The 14192-nt window shown below is 41.5% G+C and overlaps 1 protein-coding gene across 1 annotated transcript in view; it reads left to right on the top strand.

The window, feature by feature from the left end:
- LOC311138745 (ral GTPase-activating protein subunit beta-like) overlaps window positions 1-14192 on the top strand; it is a 72520-nt gene that overhangs the window by 34889 nt on the left and 23439 nt on the right. The window contains exons 10-18 of the mRNA XM_084173555.1: window positions 3127-3328; window positions 4701-4868; window positions 6913-7027; window positions 7430-7577; window positions 7784-7848; window positions 8243-8381; window positions 9908-10041; window positions 10641-10823; window positions 11235-11386. Of these exons, the coding sequence (XP_084029681.1) occupies window positions 3127-3328; window positions 4701-4868; window positions 6913-7027; window positions 7430-7577; window positions 7784-7848; window positions 8243-8381; window positions 9908-10041; window positions 10641-10823; window positions 11235-11386 (1306 nt within the window). The remainder of the gene's footprint in view (window positions 1-3126; window positions 3329-4700; window positions 4869-6912; window positions 7028-7429; window positions 7578-7783; window positions 7849-8242; window positions 8382-9907; window positions 10042-10640; window positions 10824-11234; window positions 11387-14192) is intronic.

Raw genomic sequence — 14192 nt, 5'->3', positions numbered from 1 at the left:
ATGGTACCTTCAGGCGTTTGGAAATTGCTCCCAAGGATGAACCAGACTTGTGGAGGTCTCCAATTTATTTTCTGATGTCTTGGCTGATATTTTTTGATTTTCCCATGATGTCAAACAAAGAGGCACTGAGTTTGAAGGTAGGCCTTGAATTACATCCACAGGTACACCTCCAATTGGCTCAAATGATGTCAATTAGCCTATCAGAAGCTTCTAAAGCCGTGATATCATTTTCTGAAATGTTTCTAGCTGTTTAAAGGCACAGTCAATTTAGTGTATGTAAACTTCTGACCAACTGGAATTGTGATACAGTGAATTATAAGTGAAATAATCTGTCTTTTAAACAATTGTTTGAAAAATTACTTGTGTCATGCACAAAGTAGATGTCCTAACCAACTTGCCAAAACTATAGTTTGTTAAAAAGAAATTTGTGGAGTGGTTGAAAAGCGAGTTTTAATGACTCCAACCTAAGTGTATGTAAACTTCCGACTTCAACTGCCACATATGCTGAGCACTTGTTGGCTGCTTTTCCTTCACTGCGGTCCAACTCATCCCAAACCATCTCAATTGGGTTGAGGTCGGGTGATTGTGGAGGCCAGGTCATCTGATGCAGCACTCCATCACTCTCCTGCTTGGTCAAATATCCCTTACACAGCCTGGAGGTGTGTTGGGTCATTGTCCTGTTGAAAAACAAATGATTGTCCCACTAAGTGCAAACCAGATGGGATGGCGTATCGCTTCAGAATGCTGTGGTAGCCATGCTGGTTAAGTGTGCCTCACAGGTCCTCAACTGGCAGCTTCATTAAATAGTACCCGCAAAACACCAGTCTCAACGTCAACAGTGAAGAGGCGACTCCGGGATGCTGACATTCTAGGCAGAGTTGCAAAGAAAAAGCCATATCTCAGACTGCCCATCTTAATCTTTTATTTTTATTATAATATGGCTTTTTCTTTGCAAATTATTATTACATTTCTTGCTGGGCTTGATGTGGGTATTTCAATTAATCACTAGAGAACAATATTTCCTTTGTTGGTAGGTTTTTAAATCCAAAAGTCATATCGCTATGTTATTGTATGTTCACAAGATTTGATTCTCTCTGCAACTTCACCAGACAGCCGCTGTGTTCAATGCTCTGCTCTGTGACACTGAATGTCAGATTTCGTGGTAATTTTATCCGACTGTTATCTGTGGTGCTATTGCCACCATTGCACATGAAAAGGGCTTGAATGTCTTGTGCGGCTCCCTCAAAACAAAATATTTTGTGTGGAAAAAATGGCTCTTCCAGTCATAGAAACGTTGCCGACCCCTAATCTAGGCTGTTGCATTTTTCATTAAACTTTATTGACAAGAGAAACTGTTTTTAAACTCTATTCTGAGCTGAGTGTCAGTAAAGTAATTATATATTTTTTAATCCAGGAGGCCTATTTCATAATCTATCTTCAGGTTTAGTTTTAATTTTCAGTTTTTGCATGTTGGTTATTTGTCATGATTGTTGTTTCGACTATCAATATCTTTGTTGACACTGATGTTAAGAAATATCACAATGAAAAGTCCTTGAAGCACGAATAAGACATAACTTATCATATCACTGCTGTTCTTTGATTTGTTTCCCATTTTATTTCTATTTTGTAGCTACATTTGTCCAAATTCTTCTTTCTTATAAATCTTGTAAGTAGGAATACAAGCTTCCCGTAAATTGTTTAACTTGCAGTTTTCCTGTATTCGATTGGCTTTTTTTTTTTTTTGTGCCCTTTGTCATCGCCACTGAGTCGTTGTTGCTGCACTGATTTCTTGGGGAACGTGTCCATTTCCTTCCTGTGGGTGGGGTGGGGTGGGGAAGAGGTTGCCAGGGGTGTATTCATTAGGCACCAAATGGAAGAAAACAGACGGAAACAAGGAGAGGGACTACCTGAACCTGTCCAATAAGAAACGCTTGTTTTCATTTTCTGTCGCAAAACGTTTTGCTATGGTATGCCCTAATGAATACGACCCTGAACTTTCCAGTCCCAAACCACCCCACATTCTGCCTGGAAGCAAACTGACTTGCTACACCTGGATCATACACATGTAATGTCCTCCCCAAACGATCTCACACACTAATACTTATTTTCCAAAGTAACCAACAAACGTTCAGTTTTTCTTCCGTGGCTTAATTTGCTCCTCAGTTGATTACCTTGAATTTGTATGTACTGTATTTTACACCATGCATGTGGTGGATGTCTGTTCCATATATCTGTGCTATATATCGTGCCTCGTGTGAATTTCCAAGGAGCTAATAAGTAGACATTGCAAACTGAATTTAGCCATTCATGAGAAAACATATTCACCTGTATCAGCTCTTTGTAGGCTGCTACACAGAGCTCACAAAAGAGGCTGCTGTGTGTTTTACATATCTTTTTGGCTCAGAAAGCATAATGAAACTTTACGTAATCTAAATCAGTTGTTGTTGGCGGAGCAAAATGCCCAGGCAGAAGTATTGTAAATGCTCCCTTTCAAACCATATGGGCTGCGTTTCAAATGGCACCCTGTTCCTTATTAAGTGCACTATTTTTGACCGGGGCTAATAGCACTGCTGTATGGAATAGAGTGCCATTTGGGATGGAGACCTAGAGTGCAGCTTCACATGAAAGGAACCTTGATGAAATGTCCTGCCAGGATGGTGCGCCCCCGCTACGGTGCAGCAGTAGAGCAGTCAGGCTAAAGTAAGTAACAATGGACTTGAAAGTAAATATCCTCAATTGGAAGATTCCATTAGCACATCATCATATTTGGAAATAATTGTTCATTTTACCACCGAGCTCACAGAGGTCCTATTGGAAATTATGTAAAATTACCCCCAACTTTTGCAGTTTCTTTTCAATTGAAAAACAGGTACTTTTCATATGCACTTTGTGTCAGTGGTTTCCGCTTTTGACCTATGACCTTTTAGTGCCACAGTTTCATAACAAATTATTTATCTCTCATATTATTCTCCGCCGGTCTTCTGTCCTCTCTCGCCACTTTCCTTTCCCCCCTTCTTTCTCTATCCGTCCTTTCTCTTTTCTACCTCCACCCTCTCTCCTTCACCCCCCTCCATTTGTGTGCTTCTCTCCCCCCTATTCCTGTGATCCCCCCCTCTCTCTTGCCAGCCCTGGCCACTCAGACGGGAGTGGAGCTGAGGAGGAAGGGCTCCCAGATGTCCACAGACACCATGGTGTCCAATCCCATGTTCGACGCCAACGAGTTCCCCGACAACTACGAGTCGGGCCGGGCCGAGGCCTGTGGGACCCTCTGTAGGATCTTCTGCAGCAAGAAGACTGGCGAGGAGATACTGCCCGTTTATCTGTCCAGGTACCCACATGTTTTACTGTGATACAGTCAAAACAGAAACACAATATAGTAGTATTATATAAGTATTTTTAAATGAGTACCCAAATCTCCACAGATTCTGTATTGAATTTTTTAAAGTATACTGAACAAAAATATAAACGCATCATGGAATGTGTTGGTCCCATGTTTCATGAGCTAAAATAAAAGATCCCACAAATTTTCCATTTGCACAAAAAGCCTATTTCTCTCAAATTTTGTGAACAAATGTATTTACATCCCTGTTAGTATTTCTCCTTTGCCAAGATAATCCATCCACCTGAGAGGTGTGGCATATCAAGAAGCTGATTAAACAGCATGATCATTACACAGGTGCACCTTGTGCTGGGGACAATAAAAGGCCACTCTAATATGTGCCGTTTTGTCACACAACACAATGCCACTGATGTCTCAAGTTTTGACTGCAGGGATGTCGACCAGATCTGTTGCCAGAGAATTTAATGTTAATTTCGCTACCATAAGCCTCCTCCAACGTCGTTTTAGAGAATTTGGCAGTGCGTCCAACCGGCCTCACAACTGCAGACCATGTGTAACCACGCCAGCCCAGGACCACCACATCTGGCTTCTTCACCTGTGGGATGGTCTGAGACCATTCACCCGGGCAGCTGATGAAACTGTGGGTTTGCATAACTGAAGAATTTCTGCACAAACTGTCAGAAAACGTCTCAGGGAAGCTAATCTGCGTGCTCATCGTCCTCACCAGGGTCTTAACCTGACTGCAGTTCAACGTTGTAACTGACTTCAGTGGGCAAATGCTCACCCTCGATGGCCACTGGCACGCTGGAGAAGTGTGCTCTTCGGATGAATCCCGGTTTCAACTTTAACTGGTAGATTGCAGACTGTGTGTATGGTGTTGTGTGGGCAAGCGGTTTGCTGATATCAACATTGTGAACAGAGTGCCCCATGGTGGGCTTATGGTATGGACAGGCATAAGCTATGGACAACTAAAACAATTTATTTTTATCGAGGGCAACTTGAATGCACAGAGATACCGTGACGAGATCCTGAGGCCCATTGTCGTGCCGTTCATCCAACATATGCATATCTGTATTCCCAGTCATGTGAAATCCATAGATTAAGCCTTGTGACTTTATTTCAATTGACTGATTTCCTTACAATGAACTGTAACTCAGTAAAATCTTTGAAATTGTTGCATGTTGTGTTTATATTTTTGTTCAGTGTAGTAACATAGTTAACATGGTAAAATTTGAATGTAGTTATTTAAACTATGAAGTTTCTAAATCTGTTCCACATGGCTGTGTTCCCCTTTTCCACAGCTTTTCCATGCACGTGTTCTAGCTTCAGACTGACTCCTCCGGTCTCTTTCCTCCCCCAGGTTCTACATGGTTCTGATCCAGGGCCTCCAGATCTCCGACTACATCTGCCGACCGGTGCTGGCCAGCATCATCCTCAACTCCTCAGCCCTCTTCTGCTCCGACCTTAAGGGCATCAATGTGGTGGTCCCCTACTTCATCTCAGCTCTGGAGAACATCCTCCCTGACCGGTGAGGAATGCACCATCTATATTTGGTGTACTTGCTGAAAGAACACTACTGTTTATTCCCCATACTTCTCATTATTCTGTACTCTCCTGCGCTGACACCACTTATACTGCTTATTAGAAACAAATATTACAACATGAGAAACGGTTCGGTACAAGATTTGTTACTTTCAGTTCTTCTATCAGATGTCTCACGCCGTACACTGAATGACAGGATCAAGTCTGTCTAGTAATTTGTCGACCAGGCCAGTAACGTCTCAGCGCATTTGCCGTTCTAGTTCGACATTTATGCGCTCTGTCACAGTCTGCCATAGAAAAGTGTCGCTTCCCAGTCAGCACCGCATTGTTGAGATTACACATGGAAAAAGCTAGAATTGAGCAATATGATTGGCCATTCATTCAAACACCACCACGCGAGTCACAATTGAATAAGCAGTACGTGAGTGAGTTGATGCATTCAATACGGCACACAGGAACTGTCCAGACTAGCAAAAAAGAAGTACTCATCAGTTCACTCGCTGAGCTTATTTTAGGCAAACTTTCAATTATAAACATATTAGGAATAGGCTACAGAAAGACTCCTAGCATTCATCTTGGCTACTGTAGATCAGATCATAGAGATGGATAGAGGACTCTAGTTCCCAAAAGCCAGTTTTAGCATGGGCTGAAACCCCTATGTGTTAAGGAAGGATCACATGATTCCATCCAGGTCAACAGGAGGCTGGGCTCTAGACTGTGACCATTAAGTCGTATTTTGCGACCCTTTAACTTGAGTTATTTTTTTTTTATTGGTCGCATTGGCGCGAGCTGCACATTCTACATGGTCACCTCACTCCAAACGTCCTATTATTTTAGGAGGCTAAAACCATGATTTGGTCAAACAGTAATGTGCATTATCTCTTCACACTCTCTTCCTCTCCCCCGCACTCTGAGAGAAAAAATGCATTAGTAGGCTATAACAGTTAAATCCAATTGCGGGAAAAATGCAGCTTTGGAAGCAACTAATGTTGTCACTGTATTTCTCAATATTTAGCTCTATAGCAACTATTTTACCACCAAGATATTTGATTTTGCTTTGAAATACGGAGCGCGCGAAATACGCAACGGCCATTGTGAGTGCATAGGACTCATTGGGTAGTAGGCTACAACTGCAAAGTTTTAAGACCTTTAATTTTCTGTTAGATTAATACATAGCTACCAGCAGTGGGTGTTATGTTTAACATTAGCGATCTAGTTAATGTGTTTTGAGTTTCCCCTTACTCATATGGTGAATTGGCCCCAAATAAATTAGCCTATGATATTGGTGCCCATAAAGGTAAATTCATCTCTATTGAACAAAATAATATTCAGAAAATTCTGGAGCCCTATTTTAACAGATAGAGCAAGATGCGTTTCCAATGACATCATTGATGTGCATCGTGTGATTTTTAACCAATTATGAGTAGGCATTGCCTACTAATTGCCTACTAATTGTCTACTAAATGGTTGATTATGTCATTTGAAACACTTATCTACAATCTTTTTTACTACAAAACATTGAAACGTGCTATTTTCACATATGTTGATGTTAGGGTGGTTCTGGAGATGATGGTATCGAGTATCATGATACTTAACCTGGTATCAGTATTAAAGCAAAATCGTGACATCACTACTGCTTGTACAGTTGACGCAAGCACACACATTTTCCTCAGGAAATGTACCTTGTCTAATTAGTCTTATGATGTTTGAAAGACAGTTCAAGTCAAATGGTCTTTCTATTTCTGTGTTAAGGACATCTGCATGAATAAGGAATGCGGTTTTGACCAGAATAGACTTGTTTAGCCCTTAGGGTGAAGTATGCCGCCTTTGTATGTTTGTCACACAAGGGAAATGCCCAGAAATTAACATAAACTGTAAATGCTTAAAACGAGCTCAAATGTAAATGTAAGCAATTGTTTGAGAGTCTTATCAGTGGACAAATGATTGTTGGTTAAACATGGTATCTGACTGCTGTATCTTTTGAATGTTTGACATTTGAGTTAACTTAACTTGTTCTTTCCTCCCTCCAGAGAGCTGTCAAAGTTTAAGACCTACGTGAACCCAACTGACCTGAGGAGAGCCTCAATTAACATCCTGCTGTCCATGCTGCCTCTGCCACACCACTTTGGCAAGGTCAAGTCAGAGGTAAACCTGTTAAACTCTCTTCTAATTAAAGGGACAGCAGACTTCAAAAACGGAATTTGTCCGATATTTTTCAGAGCTCGTAGTTTTTAAGATGATACAGAGTCCCATCATACCATCGGTTGTGTAGAGACCGCTAATATGCTTCATATCAAACCCAATTACATGGAAAAGAGTAGCATAAAATTAGGAAATGATATAGCTCTTATATTTAACATTCATTTTCGATCAAGGCCTATAGATAAAATAGATGGACCGGGACTTGGACTTATCTCAACATGAATTGTTTTGTCTTGTTCTGAATTTCGACTAAACTGTCTGTTTTAGTTAATCATTTGCAATGCCCTGTAGTTCTGAGGTTGCCTAAGTGCAAAGTAAACCTCATGAATCATTTGTATGTTCCAGGTGCTCTTGGAGGGCAAATTTAGCAATGATGACAACTCGCTGCACGACAAGGCCGTCACCTTCCTCTCCCTCAAGCTGCGATTGGTCAACATCCTAATAGGAGCCCTACAGACGGAGACGGACCCCACCAACACGCAGATGATCCTGGGTTAGTTGATCTCAATTTTATCTGCAGCAACAACAACAACAACAAAAATACTTTGATTGTTTACAATGAAAAATGTGTTTATAAATGAAATGTATTATTATTTATTAATGTGTAATTTTATGTCTTTCTCTTTTTACGTAATACAGAATAAATGAATGTAATTCCATAACTAGAATGGAAAGACTAAAGGCCTTTTTTCTGTACAGGTGCCATGCTCAACATTGTCCAAGACTCTGCTCTCCTGGAGTCCATCGGTGCCCAAGCGGAGGTGGTAAGACTATTGTACTCCACGCTGTAGAAACGCTCACTCAACTAGAAAGACGTGTAAATAAAGCAAACTTAACTACACATGTAGCTAAGAGAGATCATTTAATAAAAAATTATGTAACCTTTAATTACAGATTTATTGATGACCTCTTGCCAGGTCGCCCCCATAAAATAAGTTTCTAACCTCAAGAGTCTTTCCTTGTTAAATAAAGGATATTTTACTCAAACATATTTTAGTATTTTGTTCATTAGTCCACTGTTTATCCCCAAAAATGTTTAAAGGACCTTATCAATAGTGGACTAATGAACAAAAGGCTAAAATGTTTTTTCTAGTATAATATTCCTTTAATCATCTGAGTAGACCATGACCGCTGAACATTCTAATGCCACCCCAATAGGGCAGTGTGGACGGCAGCCATGCGCTGGCCAAGAGCCACAGCAGGAACAACAGTGGCATCAGCAACGCCAGCGGGGGCAGCTCTGAGGCCACCACCCCCGACAGCGAGAGGCCCGCCCAGGCCCTCCTCAGAGACTATGGTGAGCCCCTTTCGAGAACGCACTCATGAGCCCTTTTCCAAAATCCTGACCTGGGTTAATATGTTTAATTGGCACAAGTGTGCCAGGGAAGCTCAATCATGCGCACCTGAAGAATCTTAAAAGGAAACAAATTACATTTGGACCTAGGTGTGCCAAAATCAACCAACCCTCAGCCCTTCCTTGTTAGTAGCTCTGAAGATGAGGCCTTAGCAAAGTTTCTTAACTAGTGTAACAAGCTAGACGGGCACAATGTAAAAACAAAAATGTTTTTATCGTTTTGAATGTTGACACTGTGTTTTCACCTTTTTTCATTCCTGTCAGCCAAGCTTTAATTGTGTAGTGGACATATATCACGTTGAGTAAAGGTGATTCCCTGATTAACCAAAAATGCATTCTTATTTTCATATTTGCAGTGATACCGTGTCATTTGAATGATACTATACTACTGTTATCAGAATGGAGACAGTTGTGTGTATTGTCCCTTGCAAGCTCTTCTCTCTATACAGCGTGTGCAACTTGTTCATAAACATCTTCTTTAACTGCATGCGTTATGGTATTCAGCATATGCATGTCGTTTTTTGGGGAGCTGGAATATGAACCAAGACCTGGAGTTGAATGTCATTGCATTTCTTCGATTCCTCACATAATCCTTGCTTGTCTCTTTCTCAAAGCACATTGGAGTAGAAAATCTGAGGTTCCGTCCCTAGGATCTTCTCCTCCAATGCATTTTGAGTAGGTGGTAAGGAGAGAGGACATGAGGAATCAAGGACATACAATTGAGATTCATCCCAAGTTATTCCCACTGACTGGCTGCAAATATCTTTTATAATAAGTAGATAATGGGCAAATATGCTGAAAATCCACAAAAAATCCACTAAATGCAGGCTCCCTCTTGTGTGTAGCATTTGTTCTGCAATTTCTTATGTGTTCTCTGACAAGTTTATTTCAAACAGAATCTTTGAAAAACTTTGAAATGTTAACTGTTGCCTTTCATCAAAATTTTAACACCTCTAAGCGTCTGAAAGACAAGTGAAACACTTACATACAACACTATTTGTTGATTCTTTGATTATTATTATTTTTTATAAAGATGCATGTTCTTGGTTGATAAAATTGTCCTAGTTTTGGCTACAACTTTATTGGCAAAAGGAACGTTGGACATGGTTTATGCCAGTGTTGGTGTGAATTCATGAATTTAACATTTTTAATGAGGATTTTTAGATTTCAATGAGTTGAAAACTGAATTTGACCCCCAACCCTGGTTTATACAACGACAATATCTAACCTCATACCTACCAAAAAAGCCATTACTTCAATTAACAATGGTTTGGGTGTGCCTGTTTGTCCTCATACAGTACTGTCGACATGCCGGTTGCTGTGTGTGTGTACAGGCCTAAGTGTGTGTGTGTGTGTGTGTGTTTCTGATGCTTATTAGTTGTGCTCTGCCTGGTCCGGTAGTTACTAACCCCAGCTCTCCTTCTCTGCTCGGGGTATGGTGTCGTCATCTGGGGGGGTCATTTCCCTAGCTCTCCACACAGATACAGCCGCCGGCCTGCTGATCCGCAGCATCCACCTGGTCACCCAGAGGCTCAACTCCCAGTGGAGGCCCGACATGAGCATCTCCCTGGCCGCCCTGGAGCTGCTGGCCGGCCTAGCCAAGGTAAGAGCCCCAGGGTCCTGTTCATTAAGGCATGCAACATTTTCAAACATCTTGCAACGGGATGAAGAATGAGTGTTTCTTATTGGACAAGTCCAGGTAGGTGGAGATGCGCATTTCCTTAGGGTTTGCAACATTTGAAAACGCTTTACTACGGGAAGATTCACATCTCCCTGGCCTCCCTGAAGCTGCTGACGTGCTGGCCTGGCCAAGGTTACGCTGCTAGCACATAGAGTCAAATGCATATATCAGTTATTGTGGGGTGCTGGGTCCAAAATGTATTGTAATAAAGAATGGTTTGCTCGCGTTGTGGAAACGTTGTGAATTACCTAATTAAAAATATTGGTTGGAACCATTGAGTGTGTGGGCCCTACATCATAACTACAAGGGCACAGCACTCCATGACTTGCCAACATGACTTTCCCATCTTAGTGATAGTATGAGAAATGACAAACAGTAACCTATTTATTTTTATTTAACCTTTATTTTATCAGGGAGTCATACTGAGACCAAGGTCTCTTTTACAGAATTACATAAATTACAGAAAATACACACATCAATAAAAAAAAAAACGCATTCATCAGTAATAAGGTCTTCCTCAGGTGAGGGCGAGTGTGGAGTCTGCGGACCGTAAACGTGCGGTCAGCTCGGTGTGCAGTTATATTGTGTATCAGTGCAGCCGGCCAGCCCCCCTCCACTCCCGAGACCTGCACTCTATGATCGTGGCGGCCTTCCAGTGCCTGTGTGTGTGGCTGACGGAGCACCCCGACATGCTCAACGAAAAGGTAGGGGAACAACAACACCACCTCCTTTCTACCTACAGTACTGAATAGTACTCTTACTGTTCTGTCCATCTAAGCATGGACAGAACAGTCTCTCTTCACTTTGTCTCTCATTGATTTCAATGCATGACGAAGTGGGAATTAGACTTAAGGGGAAGTAAGGATTTACCCCTTGGACTACGCTACTACTAAATACTATAGACGCAAATATCAACCTTTTGAGTTGTGGGAAGTGTGGGTCAAATCTCCCCTTTGAATCAATCTTCATTCAAATGGTCCCAAATCCTCCATTAACATCATGTCATGATTGACTCTTATATAGTCATTATTCTCTGCCTTATGAGCTGAGCTCTCTAAAGTCTAAACTCACCTCCCGACTTTTGTGCCATGCAATTACATAGTATTTTGTTGCAGGACTGTTTGATAGAGGTGCTGGAGATTGTGGAGCTGGGCATATCAGGCAGTAAGTCTAAGACCGGTGACCAGGAAGTGAGGTACAAAGGGGACAAGGAGCACAATCCGGCCTCCATGAGGGTGAAGGATGCTGCCGAGGCCACCCTGTCATGGTGAGTGCCACCTGAGAGGAGTAATGGGAATGTACATTTATGTTTCTTAGGGAAAGATGCATTGCCTTTAGCTCTCTCTTAAAAGGGCAATCTGTGGTTGGTTCTGACTTTTAAATTAATGATATAAAGCCATTGATTCTTGAAGAATATAACATATCAATGGAACGCAGGACGCTTTCATTGGCACACATTCAACCAATTTGATCTAACAAAGTGGATATTCTTCAAATCCGTCATGATTTATGTATTGTAACAGGCCCACAATGTGGTTACTAAAGTGCAAATTTGGATATATTTAGCTGTTTTCACTGCATAACATTTAGAAATTGTCATTTTCAAGCTTAGAAGAAGTGAAGCTAGTATAGGGCCCTATAAATTCTGCGATATGGAGAACGCTGACGGAATCACTGAACCCAGATATTAAAACGGAATTCAACAAAATTTTAAAAACGCATTTGACTTAGTAGGGGATTGAACTTGGTAACAAAGTTTATCATAAGACATGAACAGAATGCATCAGTGATTCGTATTTCCGGCAACTTTCTGAAGAGGCAACGAGAATTCCTCGTCTGTGTATGTGGGGTGCGCAGGTCTACCACTTTGCGTAGCCATTAGCGATGATGCTAATGTAAACAGTCTTCTGGTAGATGGAAAGGCTTTCTCAAAAACCTTCTCAATTAAATGTTAAAGGAAAACTCAATTTAGATTAAAATGTGTGGGTGTTGTAAACCTTTAATTCTAGTGTGCACCAGCAAGAGGCTGTTTTTGTTGCAGTGTTTTTGCATGCATGTGATGGTTGAGTTTGCAAAACAAATATCCACTGGATTGATGCAAATAATCATGATATCATTCTGCCAGGTAAGCATAGGCTACTTTGTAGTTAAAGGAAATGTCCTCCCCAAAACAATCTTGGTATTTGTTTCATTAGTGTTGACATAGTCCCAAAATGTTTTGTTTGTCAGCAATCAAGTTTTCAAGACATGTAACTTTCAAAATACAGAAATCATCCCCGTATGATGCATTTTGCGTCATACAAAATGCATCATACGGGGAGGATTTCTGTATTTTGAAAGTTACATATCAATCCAGTGGGTATTTGTTTTGCAAACTCTACCCTCATACAGTGAGGGGAAAAAGTATTTGATCCCCTGCTGATTTTGTACATTTGCCCACTGACAAAGACATGATCAGTCTATCATTTTAATGGTAGGTTTATTTGAACAGTGAGAGACAGAATAACAACAAAAAAATCCAGAAAAACGCATGTCAAAAATGTTATAAATTGATTTGCATTTTAATGAGGTAAATAACTATTTTACCCCCTCTCAGTCAGAAAGATTTCTGGCTCCCAGGTGTCTTTTATACAGGTAACGATACAGCTTGTTACCTGTATAAAAGAGACCTGTCCACAGAAGCAATCAATTAATCAGATTCCAAACTCTCCACCATGGCCAAGACCAAAGAGCTCTCCAAGGATGTCAGGGACAAGATTGTAGACCTACACAAGGCTGGAATGGGCTACAAGACCATCGCCAAGCAGCTTGGTGAGAAGGTGACAACAGTTGGTGCGATTATTCGCAAATGGAAGAAACACAAAAGACCTGTCAATCTCCCTCGGCCTGGGGCTCCATGCAAGATCTCACCTCGTGGAGTTGCAATGATCATGAGAACGGTGAGGAATCAGTCCAGAACTACACGGGAGGATCTTGTCAATGATCTCAAGGCAGCTAGGACCATAGTCACCAAGAAAACAATAGGTAACACACTACGCCGTGAAGGACTGAAATCCTGCAGCGCCGACAAGGTCCCCCTGCTCAAGAAAGCACATATACAGGGCCATCTGAAGTTTGCCAATGAACATCTGAATGATTCAGAGGAGAACTGGGTGGAAGTGTTGTGGTCAGGTGAGACCAAAATCGAGCTCTTTGGCATCAACTCAACTCGCCGTGTTTGGAGGAGGAGGAATACTGCCTATGACCCCAAGAACAACATCCCCACCGTCAAACATGGAGGTGGAAACATTATGCTTTGGGGGTGTTTTTCTGCTAAGGGGACAGGACAACTTCACCGCATCAAAGGGACGATGGACGGGGCCATGTACCGTCAAATCTTGGGTGAGAACCTCCTTCCCTCAGCCAGGGCATTGAAAATGGGTCGTGGATGGGTATTCCAGCATGACAATGACCCAAAACACATGGCCAAGGCAACAAAGGAGTGGCTCAAGAAGAAGCACATTAAGGTCCTGGAGTGGCCTAGCCAGTCTCCAGACCTTAATCCCATAGAAAATCTGTGGAGGGAGCTGAAGGTTCGAGTTGCCAAACGTCAGCCTCGAAACCTTAATGACTTGGAGAAGATCTGCAAAGAGGAGTGGGACAAAATCCCTTCTGAGATGTGTGCAAACCTGGTGGCCAACTACGTCTGACCTCTGATTGCCAACGGGTTTTGCCACCAAGTACTATGTCATGTTTTGCAGAGGGGTCAAATACTTATTTCCCTCATTAAAAATGCAAATTAATTTATAACATTTTTGACATGGGTTTTTCTGGATTTTTTTGTTTGTTATTCTGTCTCTCTTATTTTTTTAAATAAACCTACCATTAAAATTATAGACTGATCATGTCTTTGTCAGTGGGCAAACGTACAAAATCAGCAGGGGATCAAAAACTATTTTTCCCTCACTGTGGGCAAGGGAGCAGAAGGTTCGGTCCCCCATAGTACGAAGATGTGTCTTGGGGACACTTGTCTTTACCACATGTATAGACCAAAACATGTTTTAAAATATACTTTTGATCTCATGGATGATCAC

The sequence above is a fragment of the Coregonus lavaretus genome, assembly GCF_964263955.1.
Source record: "Coregonus lavaretus genome assembly, chromosome: 12".
Lineage (NCBI taxonomy): Eukaryota > Metazoa > Chordata > Actinopteri > Salmoniformes > Salmonidae > Coregonus > Coregonus lavaretus.
Note: the sequence above shows the minus strand (reverse complement) of the source record. Positions and strands in the feature narration are given on the sequence as shown.